Consider the following 21,294-nt stretch of genomic DNA (forward strand, 5'->3'; position numbering starts at 1 on the left):
CCTTCCAGAGGAGCCGAGGCACTTGCCCCCGCCCCCTGCACGCCTGCGCACTCGGGACCGCGGCGGGCGCTCTCCGGAACCCCGGCGCCGCGGACCTCAGGAGTCGGGGGCGGTCTTCGGAGCAAGGCGCGGTCTGAGTGCGGTGAGCCGGGTTCGGTTGTGGTTGCTGCTTTTCCGAAGGAAACGAGCGCAGGGCGAGCCAGGTTCTGCAGACCGGCCCGGGGGTGGGTCTTGGGACCTCAGGCCGCTATGCGCTGCCCCCGGAGGGAGGGTTTGCAGTCCGTGGGCCCGGACCGCGCGGGCTTCGGCTTGGGCGCGGCCTGTTCTGCGGGGCGAGAGCCTGAGGTCCGGCGGCCCTCCGCCCTCACCTCCACCTCCGAGGCCCGGCTGTAGAGAGAGGCCCGAGGGGGGAAGTCGGAGGTGGAGGCCCAGAATGAAGGTCCCCTGCAGAGCCCTGGGCCTCCATTCGGGGGCACCCGCTGGACAGAAGACGACGCGGTGGGCCGCCCCGGGGGTGGGCAGTTGCGGACCCAAAACAGCGAACGCGGACTTGGGTGACCGCTCCCATCTCCCTCTCGGTTTTATTTGTGCAGGCCTGTGGTGGGTAGCGAGGGGCAAGGGGGCGTGGAGGATGGGTTCTGACAGAGTCGAGAGAAGCCTGGGGTGTACTGACCCCTGTTTCCTTCCCCAGCGCCCCCTGTCTGCGGAGAAGGCCATTGAAGGGAAGCGAGTCGCCGCTGCGCCTCTGAAGGCCGCGTCCTCTGTGAGTTTGTGCTGCTGCTTTGTTTCTGTGAAATGCGTTTGATTTTCACGACGCCAGACTTTTTTTCTTTTTTTCCCTTCGACTGCCCTGCTTAAGAATGGTCTACTCACTGACTTGGGCTTTAGGATTTCCCTACCTAGTAAATGGCGGGGGACCTAGTTAATAGATTCCCGTTCTAGCGCCGACTGAATGCAGTTCTGCAGTTCATCGTGTGCTACTGCGTGTGCAGTTGCTCTGTGAGCGCTGGTTTTCCTGAGGATTCTGATGACGGAAGTAGTCCTGCTGGAAGTTCATGTTCATGCCTTGTTTTCCACCGCGATTTGTTAAGGAGTAGTTTAGGCTTTAGATATCTTTACTGGTTCCAGAGTAGGAGTGGGGATTTTTTTCCAACGGAACCCATGAAGAGATTTTGGGTGCCAGCCAGATGTGGTTAGAGGTTTGGTAGCATGAGTTTTTGTTTTTGACAAAGAAAAAGTTGTTTATGTTTAAGGTCTACAACATGATGTTTTGATATATGTATACAGTGAGGAATGGAGTGATTACCACAATCAGACTAATTAACATATCCATCACCTCCCATAGTTACCCTTTTTTTTGTGGTGAGAATACTTAAATCTACTTTCTTAGCAAATTTCAAATATATGATACATTGTTATTATCTATAGTAACCATGTTGTACGTTAGGTCTTCAGAACTATATTCATTCTTATAACTGCAAGTTTGTAGGATGAGTTTGTTTGAGGTATGTCTTTGGATAGACCGAGAGAGGTGTATGTAGTGGTTAAGAATTTTGAATCTAGATTAGGGTTGGAATACTGACTGCCACTTAAGTCTGAGTGAGTTTGGGCAATCTTTCTGTGTCACAGTTTCTTTGTCTGTAAGATCAGAGTTATAATAGTATATTCCGCACAGGTTGTTTTAATTAATATCTGTAAGCTGTTAGAAGAGTACCTGGCACATTAAAGAAGTGCTTAATTAACATTAGCCATTGCTGTTAAATGATGGCTCTGATTCCCTGTCAGCTTTCCATATTCCCAAGGGTAATGAAAATGTGAAGGTAATTATGATGCGTGCTTGCAGGCAGGAAAATGAATCAGACGCTCAAGTGGACCAGAAGAGGGATTCTTAACATGAAGTCTTTGGACTCTGTTTATGGATTTTCAGGAAAACAAATCTTTTAAGATTATATACAGAATTGTTGTATATATTTGTCAATGGGTAATTTGAGGGGGAGGAACTCTATCATTTCATGATATTACCAGTTAGGTAAGACCCAACAAGATTGATTCTGACTGGTCTAGAATGAAAGTCTGGAATAACTGCAAATGACTTTTGGGACAATCTTTTACAAAATTAGTATCCAGCAATATGGAAATGGTTAAGTAACTCACACTCCATCCGTGTGATGGAATGTTATACGATAATAAAAATTACGTTTATAAAGAATTAGTCATAACAAAAAAGTAGTATATAATGTAAAATTGAGAAGTGTTGTGAATAAAGATTTTTAAGAAATTGTTAAATATTTATCTTGAACACTAAGATAAGGATTTATAAGATATTTTGCAAGGATTTAATAGTTGGCTGTTCATTGGAGCTTAGAAGGGGTAAGCTCAAAGTTTTGAGCAGCTGCTGTGAAATAAGGATTTCTTTTCTGTCTGCTGTTCATGCTGTCTCTTAAGCACTTTGCAAATGCTGTGAACCAGCGTTGTGATCCTTCACAGAAGGATCTTGGGGGCTGATGAGATACGGTATTCAAGAAGTGATAGGAATTATGTTTTCAGTCACATTGATTTCCCTGTTGTTACCACATATGCAGGTCTATTTAATCATAATTTTCTTGATGACTGTAAGGTACCCCATTCTCCCAACTCATTAAAAAAATCTTTTTAATGGCAATAGCTTTTTGTAAAAATATTTTTCATGATGGAGTTAATTCAGGCTTGTGAAATATTTAGAAACCCAAGAAAGAAGAAAATTAAAATTATGCATGGTCCCAACATTCAGAAATAATCACTATTAGTATTTGAGCATATTTTCCCAAAATATTGCTACAAGGATATGTGGGAATTTTTTTTGAGTTTTTTTAAGATTTTAGGGGCTGGCCCAGTGGCACAGCGGTTAAGTGCGCACGTTCTGCTTCTCGGTGGCCCGGGGTTCGCTGGTTCGGATCCCGGGTGCGGACATGGCACCGTTTGGCAAGCCATGCTGTGGTAGGCGTCCTACATATAAAGTATAGGAAGATGGGCACGGATGTTGGCTCAGGGCTGCTCTTCCTCAAAAAAAAAAAAAAAGATTTTATTTTTTCCTTTTTCTCCCCAAAGTCCCCCAGTACATAGTTGTGTATTTTTAGTTGTGGCATGTGGGATGCCTGCTCAGCATGGCTTGATGAGCGGTGCCCTGTCCGCGCCCAGGATCCGAACCCGGGAAACCCTGGGCCACTGAAGTGGAGCATGCAAACTTAACCTCTCAGCCACTGGGCCGGCCCCAAGGATATGTGTTTTTGTATATGGTTTTATTTCTGAATAATAGGATAACACTAATTGAGAATTTAAAAGAAATCAAGACCTCTGCTTCTTAGATTAAAAGAGGAATTCGTGCTATCATGGATTTTATCATATCTGCATGAATGCATGGAGAAAAATGAAGTCTCAGCGATCCCCTTCTGGTTTGAGAAATCTTCGAGTATTTATAATTCTTAAGACAGAGATGGCAATTAAATTGAGAGACTTAATTATAATTTAAAATTAATTTTAAAAATCTCAATTGAAATATTGAGATTTTTTCATCTATTCATGTCTGTTTCGCTTTGTGATTTTAAAAATCTAATCGTATTACATATTTTGTAAACTTTGTTTTTTTTCTTTCAGTATTTCTTGAATATTTTCCATTTTAACTGTTTTCTGAAACTTAGCATTTAATGATTACTTTAGTATTCCATTTTATGGATGTTTTATAAATTATTTAAGAAATAGTTACTGGGCAGTGATGTTCAAAACTGCCTAAGCAATTCCTTCGACAGGCTTTCTAGGTCCTGTTATTTAACCAGCTTTTCACTTCAGGGTCTTGTGGGATTTCAGAGATAGGAATTTTTAGGAATACAGCATTGACTTTTGTCAGCTGGGGTACAGGTGACACTGAAGTATTTGGCTGAATTTCTGAAGGATGCCTAGAGAATGAAATAGATAGCTCTGCTCTTTTATGCCAGAAGCTTCATACTCCTGATCTTTCATTTGAGTGGGAGTTTGAGAAATGAATTAGTGATAATTTCCTAGAAAACTAAGCTTACAAAAAGCAAAATTATTTTAACCTCAGAGAAGAAGACAGCTTGTGCAAGGAAGGCAAAATAATCTGAGGATACTACATAGCTCAGTTGGTAATGGTATTTACATGGTCATAATAACAGAAACTGAATATTCATGTCCCCTGAAATAGAAGAAATCCATATTGGAAGGATAGAGAGACTGCAACTATGCGTATGTGGGGTGGGAGGTGGGTGGGTAAAAGATAGCTAAAACTATGCCTTCTGTTGTAGGAAGTCAATAGATAATGAAACTAAAAATTCAGAAGAAGCAATGTTAGCATGTTTTTTAAATGTATGGAGTTTAAATACCAAAAGTAGTAGCTAAAAGAGGTAAAATTTGTTGCATCTAGATTTGGAAAATGGGGGAAAAGGTAACAGGGATGGAACTGTTGGGGCTTTTAGTGATAATCCTTGCAGATCAGTTTTTAATTTATGTCCAAGTATAAGTGATACAAATTTAAAATTTTTTATTTTATTTTATTGAGGTGATAATAGTTTATAACATAGCTGGGTCATATGGTATTTCTCTTTTTAATAGTTTTGAGAAATCATCATCCTGTTTTCCATAGAGGCTTTACCAGCTTGCATTCCCACCGGCAGTGGATGAGGGTTCCCTTTTCTCCACATCTTCTCCAACATTTGTTGTTTTTTTGTCTTGGTGATTATAGCCATTCTAACAGATGTGAGGTGATATCTTAGGGTAGTTTGGATTTGCATTTCCTTGATTAGTGATGTTGAACGTCTTTTCATGTGCCTCTTGCTCATCTGTGTATCCTCTTCGGAAAAATGCCTGTTGAGATCCTCTGCCCATTTTTTGATTGGGTTGTTTGTTTTTTTGGTGTTGAGTTGTGTGAGTTCTTTATATATTTTGGAGATCAACCCCTTGTTGGATATATGATTTGCAAATATTTTCTCCCAGTTGGTGGGTTGTCTTTGTTTTCTTCCTGGTTTCCTTTGCCTTGCAGAAGCTTTTTAGTCTGATGAAGTCCCACTTGTTTATTTTTTCTTTTGTTTCCCTTGTCTGAGTAGACATGGTATTTGAAGATCTTCCTAAGACTGATGTCAAAGAGTGTACTGCCTATATTTTCTTCTAGGAGTTTTATGGTTTCACATCTTACCTTCAAGTCTTTAATCCATTTTGAGTTAATTTTTATGTATGGCTAAAGATAATGGTCTATTTTCATTCTTTTGCATGTGGCTGTTCAGTTTTCCCATCACCATTTATCGAAGAGACTTTCCTTTCTCCATTGTATATTCTTGGCTCCTTTGTTGAAGATCAGCTATCCGTAGATGTGTGGTTTTATTTCTGGGCTTTCAATTCTCTTCCATTGATCTGTGTGGCTGTTTTTGTACCCCTACCATGCTGTTTTATTTCCTATAGTTTTGTAGTCTATTTTGAAGTCAGGGATTGTGATGCCTCCAGCTTTGTTCTTTGTTCTCAGGATTGCTTTAGCTATTCAGAGTGTCTTGTTGCCCCATATGAATTTTAGGATTCTTTGTTCTATTTCCGTGAAGAATGTGATTGGGATTCTGATTGGGATTGCATTGAATCTGTAGATTGCTTTAGGTAGTATGGAAATTTTAACTATTATTTACTCTTCCTATCCATGTGCCTGGAATATCTTTCCATGTTTTTATGTCATCATCTATTTCTTTCAATAATGTCTTACAGTTTTCATTGTACAGGTCTTTCACCTCCTTGGTGAAATTTATTCTAGATATTTTATTCTTTGTTGCAGTTGTAAATAGGATCATATTCTTGAATTCTCTTTCTGTTAGTTCATCATTAGAGTATAGAAATGCAACTGATTTTTGTTTGTACCCTGCAATTTTACTGTAGTTGTTGATTATTTCTATTAGTTTTCCAATGGATCCTTTAGGGTTTTTTATGTATAAAATCACATCATCTGCAAACAGTGAGAGTTTCACTTCTTCATTGCATGTTTGGATTTCTTTTTTTTCTTTTTCTTGCCTTATTGCAAAACCTCCAGTACTAGTTGCATAAGAGTGGTGATAGTGGGCACACTAGTTTTGTTCCTGTTCTCAGAGGGATGGCTTTCAGTTTTCTCCATTGAGTATGATGTTGGCTGTGGGTTTGTCATATATGTCATATTTATTCTGTTGAGGTATTTCCCTCTATACCCATTTTATTGAGTTTTTTTTTTATCATAAATGGATGTTCGTTTGTCAAATGCTTTCTCTGCATCTATTGAGATGATCATGTGGTTTTTATTCCTCATTTTGTTAGTGTAGTGTATCACATTGATTGATACAAACTTTTAAATTTCTAATTAAATAAGTAAGAGACTCCAGAGAAGAACAAAATAAAGATCACCAGGGCTACCATCAAGTAGAGATAACAACAAAATTTTATTCCAAGCCCATTCACAGCCTATTTTATGCAAATACATATATATGTATGTACATGTATGTAGTTTTCCTGCCAAAAATACAATCATACTACAATACTATTTTCTAACCTATCTTCTCCCAACAATATATAGTGACCATCTCTCCATGACATCAGATAAGAATTTCACCTTCTTTTTTAGTGGAGCTTTAGTTTTCCATTGTATGAATGCACAATAATGTATTTAACTTTGTTGTAGGCTATTTAGTTTTGTTTTTAAAGCACACCTTTTTTGTGTGTGTTGAAGATTGGCCCTGAGCTAACATCTGTTGCCAGTCTTCCTCTTATTTTTCTTTTTCCTCTCCACAGTTTCAGTACATAGTTGTATATCCTAGTTGTAAGTCATTCTAGTTCTTCTATGTGGGATGCCGCCACAGTTCTAACCTGGCAAACCCTGGGCCACCAAAGTAGAGTGTGGAAACTTAACCACTGAGCCACAGGGCTGGCCCCAGATATTTAGTGTTTTTCTGGCTTTTTTGTTCCATTCTAAACACATTTCACACATCTTTTCATTTTTTCTGCATCATACCATGAGTGTCCAGTTCCCCACAATCTTAGTAATACGAGGTTTGTCAATTTTTCAAATCTGCTAATCCAGTTCCTTTAATATGCAACTCCTTGGTTACTACATAGTTTTAACTAGGGAGTTATTTTTTACTTTCTAGAGAATTATCCATGCTCAAGTTTCCCAAATTCTCTTTTCCTCTGCCTGGGTACCAAGAGTGATGTGTTGGTAAATGAGACCATGCAGGTAATATTGATGATTCTAAACAGGAAAATGGTGAATGGTGAGCTCTGACAATTCTGGGAATGGTAGTTCAGCCTACAGGAAGGGATCCCAGTGTGCAAGAATGGTTTTGCCATGATAAAGACCACTGGGCATGGTCTATGCAAGTGGTTCTGACTTTGTGGCATTTGGACCAGCGGCATGAGTATCTTGGGAATAGAAATGCAACTTCTCAAGCCCAACCCCAAACCTACTAAGTGCCAAACTCTAGGACTGGGACCCTGCAAACTGTGTTTTAATAAGCCCTCCAGGTGATTCTGGTGCATATAGTTTGATTACCAAACTTGGTTCCCTGTTATGATCACCTGGGGTAGGTTTTGTAAAATCTGAGGTTTTAAAAAATTCCTATTCTGAGGTCACATGCTATACTAATTAAATCAGAATATTTGGGGCATGGGAGCCAGGCATCAGTTATATTTTAAAGATCTGCAGGTGATCCTAATGTGCAGCAAGGTTTGGGAATTTCTTGCCTATACTGTTTTCTGTCTTGAGGTTGAGGGAGGCCGGCCAGGTTCCTGAGTTTTAGAAGGAAGTTCTAGTTTAGATGATGTAGCCACTTTCTCAGCTGTGAAAGGTGGGAATGGAGGGAGATGGATCTGCTCAGGACGGGTCTGGACAGCCCATTCAGCCCATTCTCAGATTCAGATCAGCCTCCCTGGGCTGGGGGACTGACTGAAAGCCCTCCTGCTAAAGTGTCTGGACATGTGCTTCCATGCAGGAGAGTCTCTGCTCTGTGTCCATCCTTATACAACTGATTTCCCTGTGGTTTGGGGGAAGACATGTATTTGTCTGAACTACCTCTTATCTCTCATAACTAGTCTTTGTGTTGGGGGATGGAGGGGTGTTGCGTGTAGGAATGGAGAAGTAGTGTGAGTTTTTAAAATTTGGGAGCTCTGAGGCCATTTTATTCTCATGGCTTCACTTTCTTCCCCCAGCTCTGGCTTCTGTGGACTCTGTTTCTCCAGTAAATGACTCGAGGAAAACTGACCAATTCTTATAACTCTAAAATCATGGCTCACGTAAGTTGGTGTTTCTCTCTATTTGAAATGCTGTAATGTTTTTCAGGTGATGTGAACGTTCTCATTAGTTATCCTGAAACTTCCTAACAGCCCCATCTGACAGCGTCTTGCCAGTCTCTCCCATGCTAGTAAGGGATGGAGCCAGGCATCCTGGGCCCATCCTGTGTGCCCCTCTCTTCTCCATCTGTATCCATATGTGAATTGACCAAATTATTCAGTGTCTCCTCTGTGTTCAGTCTTTGTCTAGAGTAGAAATAAAGCAGAAATGAAGTCTTTAAAGGGAGATAGTAGATTTGAGACTCTCAGGACTGGAGAACACGTTTTGAGCAGCACTGTCCAAAAGAATTATAATGCGAGCTCCATATGTAGTTCTACGTTTTCTGGTAGTCACATAAAAAGTATTGAATTAGTGCCTTCTTAGTAGGCAGCATGTCAGTCTCATAAAAAGTATAGAATTATATGCAAGGCAATTGTAATCTTAAACTTTTTAGTAGTCACATTAAAAAAATGCAATTAATTTTAATGTTTTGTTTAACCCAGTATAGCCAAAATATTATCATTTCCGTGTAATCAATAAAAAATTATTGAGATATTTTATATTCTTTTTTTCTTTCTAAAGTCTTCAATATGTGGTGCATATTTTATACTTACAGCACATCTAAATTTAGATTAGCCACGATTCAAATAACTACATGTGTCTAAGCTAGCATATTGGACGTTGTAGCTTTAGAGATTTTGTGTAACCTAAATTCTAAATATAATTAAAAATATTTTTAAAAATGTATTTAAAATAAATTTATTAATAAGTTAATATTAAATTTAATATACTTAAAATGTATATTAAGTATATTTTAATATAATTAAAATATATTTTAAATGTCTAAGTATAATCACTATTAAGTCTAACAAATCTATAAAATGGACTATTGTATAGTGAATTAAAAATATTCACTGAAAGGATTTGGTTATTATAAGGAAAAATGCTAATGATACAACATAATGTTGAAGTTGGGTCTGGAAGAAACTAATTTTGTGCAAACTCTACTTTTTTTTTTTGAGGAAGATTAACCCTGAGCTAACTGCTGCCAATTCTCCTCTTTTTGCTGAGGAAGACTGGTCCTCAGCTAACATCCATGCCCATCTTCCTCTACTTTATATGTGGGACGCCTACCACAGCATGGCTTTTTGCCAAGCGGTGCCATGTCCACACCTGGGATCCGAACCAACAAACCCCGGGCCGCCAAAGTGGAACATGCGCACTTAACCGCTGCGCCACTGGGTGGCCCAAAACTCTGCTTTTTAAAAAATAGAAGTTTTATGGTTCATTTGGGGGAAAAATTCCATCAATTATTTTTTTTCAAATCCTTAAAGGAAAAGAAGGTAGAGTAAATCACATTTATTAAGAGTTTTTTTTACCCTTATTGCAAGCAGTGTTCTTATGAACACTATTCAGTTAATTGAGAAATTCTGATTAATTACTTGAATGTATCTGGAAATAAAATTAGGTATCCCACAGTACATAGGAAGTTTTGTCTGTAGCAGTGGTGGGCAAACTACAGATTGTGAGCCAAATTTGACCCATTGCCTGTTTTTGTATAGTCTATGAACTAATTATGTTTTGAAAGAATTGTTTAAAAAAGGAAGGGAAAGGGGAAGGATATGCAACAGAGACCATATGTGGCATGCAAAGCTCTAAAATATTGACCCTGTATGGAAATAAATAATTTTACAAATAATAGATGGATTTGTCCTTTCAGGGTTTGGTGATGTTCAGAGATGTAGCTGTAGACTTTTCTCAGGAAGAGTGGGAATGCCTGAAACCGTATCAGAGGAATTTGTACAGAGATGTGATATTAGAGAACTATAACAACTTGGTGTCACTGGGTAAGCTTGTTTGTGTCAAATAATTTAGAAATTCACAGGACTGAATTTCAGGACTGTCTTTCTACAGACTAGCTGAATATCTATCTGCCTTGTAGTTTGGGAATAGGCACCTTCATCTTTTAAGGTGTTGAATTGTCCCTTCAGCTTCCCCCATAATTCAGTGACTTTTACATCTTCCTTTGCCTTTTGTGTAATCATTTCTCTTAAACGACAGCAGGATATAAATTCTTAGACAATCATAGGAAAACTGTTGTCAGAGAAATCTGGTTTCATACTGCTGTAGATGGTCTCCTATCTGTTAACTCACCTGCATTGTGAGTAGGAAGACCAAGGTGTCTAGCTCTACATACAAACTTATACAGTGTATGTGATACTGGGTTGAATCAACAGTTCATTAAAACTCAAGAGGGCACATTCAATTTACTACCACAGACATATTAATCTTTTAATTGATTTATGATTAAATGTTGAAAATACATGAACTTTGCATTTAGCATTGGATGAACATCCTGGCAAGAAACTATTTTCCTCTTAGAAAAATATTTTTAAAATACTACCTAATTAACATGTATAGTTCTTACTAGGTACTAGGCATTCATTTGAGCACTTAGATTTGTTACATCAAACCTCACTGCAATCCTGTGGGTAGATATTTTTATTATCCCCTTTTCACAACTGAGAAAACTGAGGCCTTAGTAACCTGAGGGACAGAGGCAGGGTTTGAAACCAGTGCTCTCAATCATTTCTTCCTCTCAAGAGACAGAGCCTGTATGAGTTTAAGTGAAAATAAAATGATGTTTCTACCTCTCTGTTCTTGTTATTCCTTGTGATCCTAAAGTAATTCTAATATGAATGTTTGTCAATCCCATTACTTTTCTTTGTTCTGAAGGCTTAATCAAGTAGGTTCTTTCTTTATTATGTTCCATTATGTTTTTTCAAGCAGGATGGTCCAGTTCTAAGCCAGATGTGATTACCCTCTTAGAGCAAGGGAAAGAACCCTGGATGGTTCTGAGGGATGAGGAGAAAAGATGGAGTCTAGGTGAGTAAGTGCCAGTCAGGCAGAGGTAAGCTGTTATGGCATGGTGCCGCTCTGCTGGTTGGGAAGGAAACACACCCATTGGAAGAAAAGACCTAAAAGCTGGGAAGAAAACTTGGATTTCAGCCTGAGCCACCCAAGAAATTTCCTCTATACTTCCACCAATCGCTTGTTTCTTCACTCTCATATTTCCCTCTCATTTCAGTGAAGGAAAGCTTTCTTCCCTAATGACAACCATTTTCTTTGTATGTTGGATCTAATTCTTTTCTACTTCATCTTTCATATTTTGCCTATTATGTATATATTTCTTCATTGCCATTTTTTCATGGATTTCACTTTGTAGTAGAGAAGTCATACAGTAACAAACAAAGCAAATGGACTACCAAATGTCATGAAGTAGATGAGTATTATGAAGAAAAGTGAGTAGAGTAAGAATATGGAGAATTATGATAGGTGAATGGGGTAAGTTTAGATAGGGTGGTCAGGAAAGAAAAACCATTTGGAAAAGGCTCCAACTGGTCAAAGATGGAACCATTTGAGCATCTATACACATAACTGCAATGTGTTGCAACACATAAAATATGCTTAATTTCATAAATTCTTAATGAGACTGCTAGCAAATTGTTCACCATTGGAAACTACTAGAGAACTTATTGTGAAAACATAAATTTAAAAGAAAAAGAGGCGTTGATCCTGCCTTCCTTATAAGAACTGTACCAATAGGTAGTAGACGGAGGAGTGATTTTTCTTAATAAAATAAAAAATAAAAATTTATTCAGTGAATAAATGAAGAATGATAGAATTAGAATATTACCATTTTGGAACCCATAATGGACTATTGGATCTAGACATTGAACATTAATGCTGATTGCATCAAAGAAATGGAGACAGTCAGACAATCTCTTTCTTCTAATGAAAGGGCACAATATCACCTATGAAGTAACTTTGCCAACAAAATTGGTCCTGAGTCCTAAAATCAAGCTTCTAAAGCCAACTACCAGTTTATGGGAAGAAGATAGAGGGACATGTTCTTCTACACCTTGGGAATCTAGTCAGGAAAATTCAGAATATGGGAAGTGCTACAGGGTCAAAAATAGTTTCTTCAACAAATAAATTGCAAGGGAAATTAAAAGCAAGAGAACCTATAGATTAAAAGAGATGTAAGAGACATGTCAACTGGTTGTACTCCATGGACTTCGGATCAATTGCTATTTTTAAATTGTGTAAGATTTTACATATGAGACAAGTGTGAACACTGATTTTTGATGATCTTAAATAATTTTCATTTTTTAGGTTTGGCTAATGGTATTATGATTGTTTTCTAAAAATACTTCTAGAGATAAATCCTGAAATAACTACAGAAAATAATATATGGGATTTGTTTCAAATAATGTGAGGAGAGTGAATTAGAGTGTGCATAGGCCAGGATTGGGCATAGGTTGATGGTTGTTGAGGCCAGGTCATAGAAATATGGACATTTATTATACTGTTCTATTTTTGTGTATGTTAGAAATGCTCTGTAATAAAGTTTTGTTTCACTTTAAATTTATTGGGAGATAAAAAGAAAATAACGGTTGAAGCAGTGGTGAAAATAAGTATACACAACTCTTTGGAGGGATTTTTTCATAAAAACACACATGAGGTACAGAGAATATACTTTAAGTGTGAGGTATTAGAACATGTTTATAGGCTGAAGGGAATGATTTCAACGAGAGGAAAATTGATGGAGTAGAGAGAGGATAATTTTGTAAACAATGATTTTCAGTAGATGGGAAGGAGTAGGAGCCAATTTATGAAGGAAAGTCATGCGTATGATAAGGATTCGGCTACAGGTTGGTGGGATAATAGGGTGAAGGGGAGAATACATATTTCTCTTTCAACTGGTTCTGATTTCTTGGGGAAATAAGCAGTAAGACTATCAGCAGAATATGAGGATTATTCAGTATTTCATTGGAATTCAGTATGGATTATTCCGTATTTGATTAGTATTGATTCTTGGAAGTACAATTCTGTGGTCATAGGGTTTTAACATTTGTAGATCTCTTGATACATTAACCCTGATGTTAATGTGACTAAAACTGCCTGTCATATTCTGTATCCCATATCACCTTATATTGGCAAAAAAAAGGTGATGAAAGACATCATACCTCAGGAAATAAATTAATTTTATGACAAGTTATTTGCTCGTTTCCTTTTTAAAGCTGATACCCTGTAAATAGAAATAACGTTTCTCCTTTTATATTGATCTGAAATCAGCTAATGTTTTGCTTTCATATTAGCATTGTTTACTAGAGTAAAGCCCTTTGATTCAGTAGAATCCAAACTAGTATTTGGTTTATTAATTTTAAATAGTTAAATATTTTACATATATATAAAAAGTTGAAACATTAAAATTTCCCACCATACGCCAGTCTTTTGATGTTTAGTTTTGGCCTTTTGTTTCAGTGTAGGTCCAGCAAATTCTTTCTTGATTAAATTGCCCATATAATTGCATTGGCTATTATTTCCAGTTTTAATTTATTTAAAATAGAACAAGAACCTAAAGATACCTAAAGTAAACTGATTGAAATATAAATATATACAAAAGCAATCTGAGTACAGAAGCCTTGAATTTTTATGTTTCCCATCAGTCTTTACTATTTTCTCACCCATACCTACTTCGACAACAGTTCACTGTGCATCTATAACCAGTACTTGCAAAACAATCAACTTAGTTTTCATAGAATGGTTGTCTTTCAGTTGTTTGCAGGGATAAGAACTGGTATAAACAAATTTGGGAACATGTGGTTAGCTTTTTGTTTACAGAAATTGTAAGGTTACAGCTCAACTGTTTATGCTACAGAGTAGTCTAGATGAGAATGTTCAACACGCCACGGTCTGTCTTAATCTGGCATGTCACTTAAGTGGGGGGGGGGGGGCCATATATAAGAGTCTCAAGTTCACTGTATCTACCCTGGGAATGTTTTGTTTGTTTTTTAATGGAAACCTTCAAAATTTATTGAATAAGTTTCAGAACTTGTTCTACTTAGCTTTTTGTGTGTGAATAATGGACATTTTGTCCTAAGTTTGTTTACACTTACAGTTTGTGCATTGTCTGCTCATTTCCTGTATTACATTACTTTTTCCATGGTTTAATGTTTCTTATGCCAAGTTATGTGGGGTTTTATGCTTTGAACACTTGTTCTCATTTTTCTTACAAATGTTTTGGCCTTTTATTTTGATATTTGAGTTTCCTTTTAGATTACTGGTTTTTAATTTTTAATTTGCAAGTAACTCCTTTGAAATTACCATCTTATAACATTTGTCATACCTTTATAGCTGGCTACTATTTACTACTGTTATGACTATTTAGCTAATAACCGGTCATTTTATATATCATTGATATCTTTGTTTTTCTTAATGAGGTCTTAAATTGACTTTTTCCCAAAAATTCTTATGAAATTGCCATAGTTTTGTATTGCTTTCTTGAGTGAGGAGATAGAGACAGACAGACAGACAGGGAGAGAGGGAGGGAGGAAGACACACACAGATTTCTTAGCAGTATTTTCGGTGCCATTCATTTACCTGTCTGTGCTTACATTTTACCCACACTGTTTAAATCATTGTTGCCTTTTTGTCTCCTCCTGAAAGTCCCAGTACATAGTTGTATATTCATTCTAGTTGTAAGTCCTTCTAGTTCTTCTGTGTGAGCTACCACCACAGCATGGCTACCGACAGATGAGTTGTGTGGTTCTGAGCCCAGGTACTGAACTCTGTCCGCTGAAGTGGAACCTGCCAAACATTTTTTTTTTAAAAGATTTTATTTTTCCTTTTTCTCCCAAAGCCCCCCAGTCCATAGTTGTGTATTTTTAGTTGTGGGTCCTTTTAGTTGTGGCATGTGGGATGCCACCTCAGCATGGCTTGATGACTGGTGCCATGTCCATGCCCAGGATTCAAACTGGTGAAACCCTGGGCCACCGAAACAGAGTGTGCAAACTCAACCACTCGGCCACGGGTCCGGGTTGAACCCGTCAAACCTGCCAATAGGCCATCAGGGCTGGCCCTCATTGTAGCCTTTTAATGTCTTTTTAGTGTATTGTTTTTAAAGTAAACTTATTGGAATATAAATGTATACAAAAGATATAGAAATCACAAATATGCAGCTCTCAGAATTTTCAAAAACTGATCACACCCATCTAATTACACAGATTCAGAAATAGAGCTTTACTGAGCTATCAGAAGCTCCCTCGTAACTCCTTCCAGTCATTCCTCACCACCAAAGTTAACCACTGTCCTGATTTTTAACAACTAGATAGATTGGTTTTACTGTTTTCAAGCTTTATAAAGAGGGAATCATACAGTATATGTTGTTTTATGTCTGGCTTTGTTTACCCACTGTTATGTTGGTAAAATTGATCCATGTTGTTGCATGTACTTGTAGATTATTAATTTTCATTGCTGTGCAGTATTGTGTTGTATCAATATATCATAATTTACTTAGCCATTTTTCTGTTGATGAACACTTGGATTCTTTCCAGTTTGGGCATATTAAAAATAATGTTGCTGTATTACAGGTTTTTAAAAATACCTTTTTTTTGGAAAAGTATTGAACTATTGCAAAAATGTTGATAAAATATGCATTGAGAAAAACATCTCTTCTCAGAATTTTATTAGAATGTTACTATGGTATAAACCTGTTGTTATGCCTGAAAAATTACTATAAGTACTCTCTAGGAAGTACCCAAATGGCATCAGCCCTGAGGACTTTAGAGAGAATATAGGAAAGAGTATGAAGGAATAAAACAGGTTGAGTATTTGTAACGTAGATGTGTATAGTGCTATAAACTCAAATGAAAATAAATAAGTAGAATCTCTCATTACCTTAGTTGTGAAAACAAAGTTTACTCATGACTGTGCAAAGTAGAAAATGAGCTGTAGTGGAGATATCTGCAAGTGAAAATAGGCAATTGGAAAGGTGATCAGATGTAAAGAAATCACCATTTTTTCATTTACACATTTGACTGAGATAGCTTAGATGTGCTTTTGTTTCCCATCTCTACAGGAAGCGATGAAAAAGTGACACAAAATCAATGTAGTAAGGTATAAGACTGGAGGCAAGGCAACGTGCAATACCTGTTAACTAATTATGGAAATTTAATAACTAACAGTTACTATATGCTATGGGTTTGTTATTCAATAATCAGTGAAAGATTGTTTCTTCTCTTGGGGCGATTTAAGGTAAGAAAATAAAGAGAATAAAACCTGGGAAAAATTAATGAATATGTAACAACAAAATTGAAAACAGTGTTAAGCAAGAAACAAGTTACTGGGATAGAAAATAAAGGATATAAATTAGATGAAGTCAGCATGGATAGTTTTTCTGATACTTAACATACCTAAAGGGTGAAAGAATCCAACAGTGTGGAAAACCCGAGTCAGCATTCCTGGGAGATTTAATAGCCAGTGAAGAGCTCTAAGAAATGGAAAGATTGTGACATATGCCAGGAGCTGAAAGAGGAAACTGAGGGATATAGGGAGCAAGGGGGATAGTGGCTTGAGATGATAACTTATGGTAAATAAAGGCCTCATTATTCATGGTAAGGTGTTTGTGCTTTATTCTAATTGAAAAGAGAAACCATTAAAAAAATTTAAGTAGAGATTCTCAAACTTTGATCTGCAGCCGAATATCTGGTTTTAACTCATCGTTTTCTTTTCCCCCTTAGCTTTTTCAAATTACTTGATTATTTTAGAGTTTTTTAGTCCATTTTCTTCAACTGGGCTTTATATTCTATTGTGTTTTTTTCTTATTATAAAGTAATTTGATTGTTTACTTTTTGAACAATAAGAAAATAGCATGTGTTTACTTTGTTTTTCAGATTTGGACTCCAGATATGACACTAAAAAGTGTGAAATGAATTTATCTCCGTGGGACATAATGGAAAGAATTCGAAGTTGCGGCCTTAAAGACTCCTTTTTCAGAAAGGATTGTGAATATAGAAAGTTTGAGGGACAAGAGAGTCCTCAAAAGGGATATTGCAGGCAAGTGAAAAAAACCAACTCTGAAAAAATGCCCACTTACAGAAAACTCACATCACTTACTTTATATCAGAGAATTCATAATAAAGAGAAACCCCATGAATGTGGGGACTGTGGGAAGGCTTTTAGAGTACGCCAACAACTTACTTTCCATCAGAGAATTCATACTGGTGAGAAACCGTATGAATGTAAAGATTGTGGAAAAGCCTTTAGACAGTGTGCCCACCTTAGTCGACATCAGAGAATTCATACTTCTGACAAACTCCTTGAATGTAAAAAATGTGGAAAGATCTTTACATGTGGCGCAGATCTTCGTGTACATCAGAGAATTCATGTAGGTGAGAAGCCCTATGGATGTAAGGAATGTGGGAAGGCCTTTAGAGTGCGAGGACAACTTAATCTCCATCAAAGGATTCATACTGGTGAGAAACCCTACGAATGTAAGGAATGTGGGAAGACCTTTAGACAGTATGCACACCTTACTCGACATCAGAGACTTAATATTGCCGAGAAGTGCTATGAATGTAAGGAATGTGGGCAGGCTTTTCTGTGTAGTACAGGCCTTAGAGTACATCACAAACTTCATACTGGTGAAAAACCCTATGAATGTAAGGAATGTGGGAAGGCCTTTAGAGTGCGGCAACAACTTACTCTCCATCAGAGAATTCATACTGGTGAGAAACCCTATGATTGTAAGGAATGTGGGAAGACCTTTAGTCGTGGCTATCATCTAACTCTCCATCAGAGAATTCATACTGGTGAGAAACCTTATGAATGTAAGGAATGTCAGAAGTTCTTTCGGCGTTACTCAGAACTTATTTCACATAAGGGTATTCATATTGGAGAGAAACCCTACGATTGTAAGGAATGTGGGAAGGCCTTTAGATTGTTCTCACAACTTACTCAACATCAGAGTATTCATTTTGGTGAGAAACCTTATAAATGTAAGGAATGTGAGAAGACTTTTAGGCTATTCTCACAACTTACTCAACATCAGAGTATTCATACTGGTGAGAAACCCTATGACTGTAAGGAATGTGGAAAGGCCTTTAGACTTCATTCATCACTTATTCAGCATCAGAGAATTCATTCTGGTGAAAAACCATACACATGTAAGGAATGTCAGAAGGCCTTTAGACAACATTCACACCTTACTTACCATCAACGAGTTCATAATGTAACTAAATAAGAAAGCCTTCCACTGTGAATTTTGTATTAATGAGCATTAGAAAATAAATTCTAGTGGAAAAGTTTTTGAATGTAGGAATCTCTCTTGCTTCATGCTCACAACTAATTTAACATAAGATATTTTAAAGAAAAAATATGTTAATTTAACGAGTACGTAGAAGCCTTTCATCACCATTCAAGTTGTGTTAAACTTGAGGAAATTCATCTAGGAAGAAACTTACAGGGGTGAGTGTGGGAAAGCTTGTGATCTTACCTGTTACCATCTCTACTGTCTGTTTGGTATACCTATGAAGGTTGCCAGGGCCCTAACTCTGAAAATTGATACATAAAAGGAAAGAAAAGACATTTAGCCTGCATTTCCTGTATAAACTGTATTTCAGGGCAACTAGAAGTCAATGGAGTAAAATTCTCTATTAGAGAATTTTGCAGTGCATAATGAAATAGTGGATCTAGGCATGATTCTCAGTAGATTTTAAGACCATTAACTGAAAGGCTGATAAGACCATAGTGAATAGTCAGGTCAACAGCATCTGAACTCTGGTCAATTTTAACCTCATCAAAAATAGGACAAACATTTTGTGCCTCCTTAACGAAATACAATGATATACACATCTTGCAAAAAATATTGAACCTGGATCAAATCAAGCATCAAGATCTAACTTCCAGTTTAGAGAAAATTCAGGGGACAGAAGAACAAATTACATGACACAAGAAGAAGCAATTAAATCTAAAATATGAGTAATTATACTAGGAATAACCCTTCTCAACCAATAAAATGGCCTTGAAAAAAGGGAGGTGGAACTCTTAGAGACGTATCAATCAAATGCAATGAATGAGTGGTTCACAAGTTGAACAAATGTAAAAAAGACATTTTCATGACAATACTGACAGTATTAGATAATATTAAGAAGCTATGTTTTTGACTAATTTGAAAAGATACTTGCACCCCTATGTTCGTTGCAGCATCATGTATAATAGCCAAGACTTGGAAGCAACCTAAGTGCTCATCAGTGGATGAAGGGATAAAGAAGATGTGGTGTGTGTGTGTGTCACACACACACACACACACATAATGGAATACTACTCAGCCATTAAGAAAGATGATGTCTTGTCATTTGCAACAACATGGATGGACTTTGAGGGTATCATGCTAAGCAAAATAGGTCAGATGGAGAAAGACACTGATTTCACTCGTGGAATATAAACACATAGACGTGGAGAACAGGTTGATGGTTACCAGAGGGGAAGAGGGTGGGGGGAGGGTAAAAGGGGTAAAGGGGCACATGTGTATGGTGACGGATGGCAACTAGACTCTTGGTGGTGAACACAATGTAGTCTATGTAGAAGTTGAAAATGTGTACAACTGAAATTTATATAATGTTATAAACCAAAGTTACCTCAATAAAAAACAATTTTTTTCACTTGTTTTTCTTAGGTGTGATAATAGCATTGTAGTTATGTAAAAATGTCTGTTAAAGATAAATTATGTTTATACACATAAGATGATATGATATCTGGAATTTCCTTTAAAATGCTTGTGTAAAAGAAAAGTGAAGATGAATAACTTAAGTTTGTCAAAATGATAGTAAGGTCAGTCTTGGGTAGATAGTTTTTGTTTATTTTGTTTTTGCTTTTTCCTCTACTTTTATGTGTTTGACATTTTCCCTAATATTCTTTTAAAGGTAAAATTAACTGGAGTTATATTATAACCAGTTTGAACCAAATGATTTTTAAAAATGGCTAGATATCAAAACTTGTGGATGTTGCCAAAGCTTACACACTGGGATATTAAATATGCTATAATGTACTTGGGAAATTAAGATTGAGGGTCTAGATTTTATCTAGTTCACCGATTCCAAGATCTATTATAGTATCTGGCTCATTGTACTTAATATTTTTAAAGAATGAGTAAAAACACTTGTTAACCTAAATGTGGAAGTTAATAGAATAGGCCTGCATTGTCTAAGATCATTGCTGATCACCTGTTGAGTACTCAGTATTGAGCTATTGAGAATTGAAATATGGCTAGTTAAAATTAAAATGGTGTAAATTGTGAGGTTTTCGAAGACAGTTCTAAAAAAAGAAGAGTGTATCTCAATTTCTCACAGCGTTTCTGTGCTGTGTTTGGGAAGCTGTGATGTTCAGTGGATTACATCATTACAAAGTGCAGAACCCAATGTGAGTGTTTCTATTGAAGACTTCTTATTTCTACCCTGAGTTATGCTGTTTCTTTTTCCTTCGTAAAAAGTACCCTGTGTTTTCAGCTGAGTAATTTTCTCAGACTGTTTTTAGCCTGTAGATGTTTTGGGATCCAAAGGCCCTTTTTCACTTTATACTGTTTGTGTCTCATTAAGTTCAAACCTGCAGTCCTTCAGGTGGTATAATTCTCTTAAAAACTGTATTTTCTGTGAATTTTATTAGGGTTCACTCAAGTAGACCAAAGATCAACAGACTCTTCTCTATGTTGAGTTCCCTATGAGGCTGCTGTGGAAATATGACTTTAATATTCTTAGCAGCCATGCTGTTTCACAGGATAAAAGTTGGCTTCATCTTTACCCCAAGGCCACATTTTCATAACAGCACCACATTTTGATTTTTTTTCTTCTCAGGACTTATAACTTTGAGAACCCTTTGCTATCTGGAAACACTGTCATGGAACCCTTTATATGTCCTTGAAATGCTACTTAAAAATATGCACCAATTGATATAAATGTGATTTTTCTTTTTTACTCTGTTAATGTGGATTACCTTCATGGATTTTCAAATATTAATCAAGTCTTACATCACCAGAAGAAACTCCCATTTGTTTGTAGTGTATACTTTAAACAAAATATTGCTATATTTGCTGTGATTTGCTAATATTTTGTTGAGGGTTTTTGTTTCTGTTC

At 37.0% G+C, this 21,294-nt stretch overlaps 1 protein-coding gene across 9 annotated transcripts; it reads left to right on the plus strand.

Annotated features, from left to right (window-relative positions):
* The first annotated feature begins 2 nt into the window (after nt 1–2).
* Nucleotides 3–19,907, plus strand: ZFP30 (ZFP30 zinc finger protein). 9 transcript variants are annotated; one of them, XM_014848783.3, is made up of 6 exons: nt 3–142; nt 692–763; nt 8,200–8,283; nt 10,041–10,167; nt 11,108–11,206; nt 17,059–19,907. In XM_014848783.3, the coding sequence occupies exons 3-6, from the start codon at nt 8,233–8,235 to the stop codon at nt 18,405–18,407; spliced, it is 1,626 nt and encodes a 541-aa protein (XP_014704269.1). In that variant the 5' UTR covers nt 3–142; nt 692–763; nt 8,200–8,232; the 3' UTR covers nt 18,408–19,907. The 9 variants fall into 9 exon arrangements, with proteins under 9 accessions (XP_014704269.1, XP_014704268.1, XP_014704270.1 ...); XM_014848782.3 differs by having other exon boundaries at nt 11,111–11,206; XM_014848781.3 differs by having other exon boundaries at nt 64–203.
* The last annotated feature ends 1,387 nt before the right edge of the window (nt 19,908–21,294 follow it).

The sequence above is a fragment of the Equus asinus genome, chromosome 26 (genome assembly GCF_041296235.1).
Source record: "Equus asinus isolate D_3611 breed Donkey chromosome 26, EquAss-T2T_v2, whole genome shotgun sequence".
NCBI lineage: Eukaryota > Metazoa > Chordata > Mammalia > Perissodactyla > Equidae > Equus > Equus asinus.

What these genes read in the sequence shown, in the direction of transcription:
- ZFP30 (XM_014848783.3), top strand. Translation starts at nt 8,233, where the DNA reads ATGACTCGAGGAAAACTGACCAATTCTTATAACTCTAAAATCATGGCT. An exon ending in TAACAACTTGGTGTCACTGG is followed by an intron (nt 10,168 to 11,107) that starts GTAAGCTTGTTT and finishes TGTTTTTTCAAG; the next exon opens with CAGGATGGTCCAGTTCTAAG. An exon ending in GGAGAAAAGATGGAGTCTAG is followed by an intron (nt 11,207 to 17,058) that starts GTGAGTAAGTGC and finishes TTTGTTTTTCAG; the next exon opens with ATTTGGACTCCAGATATGAC.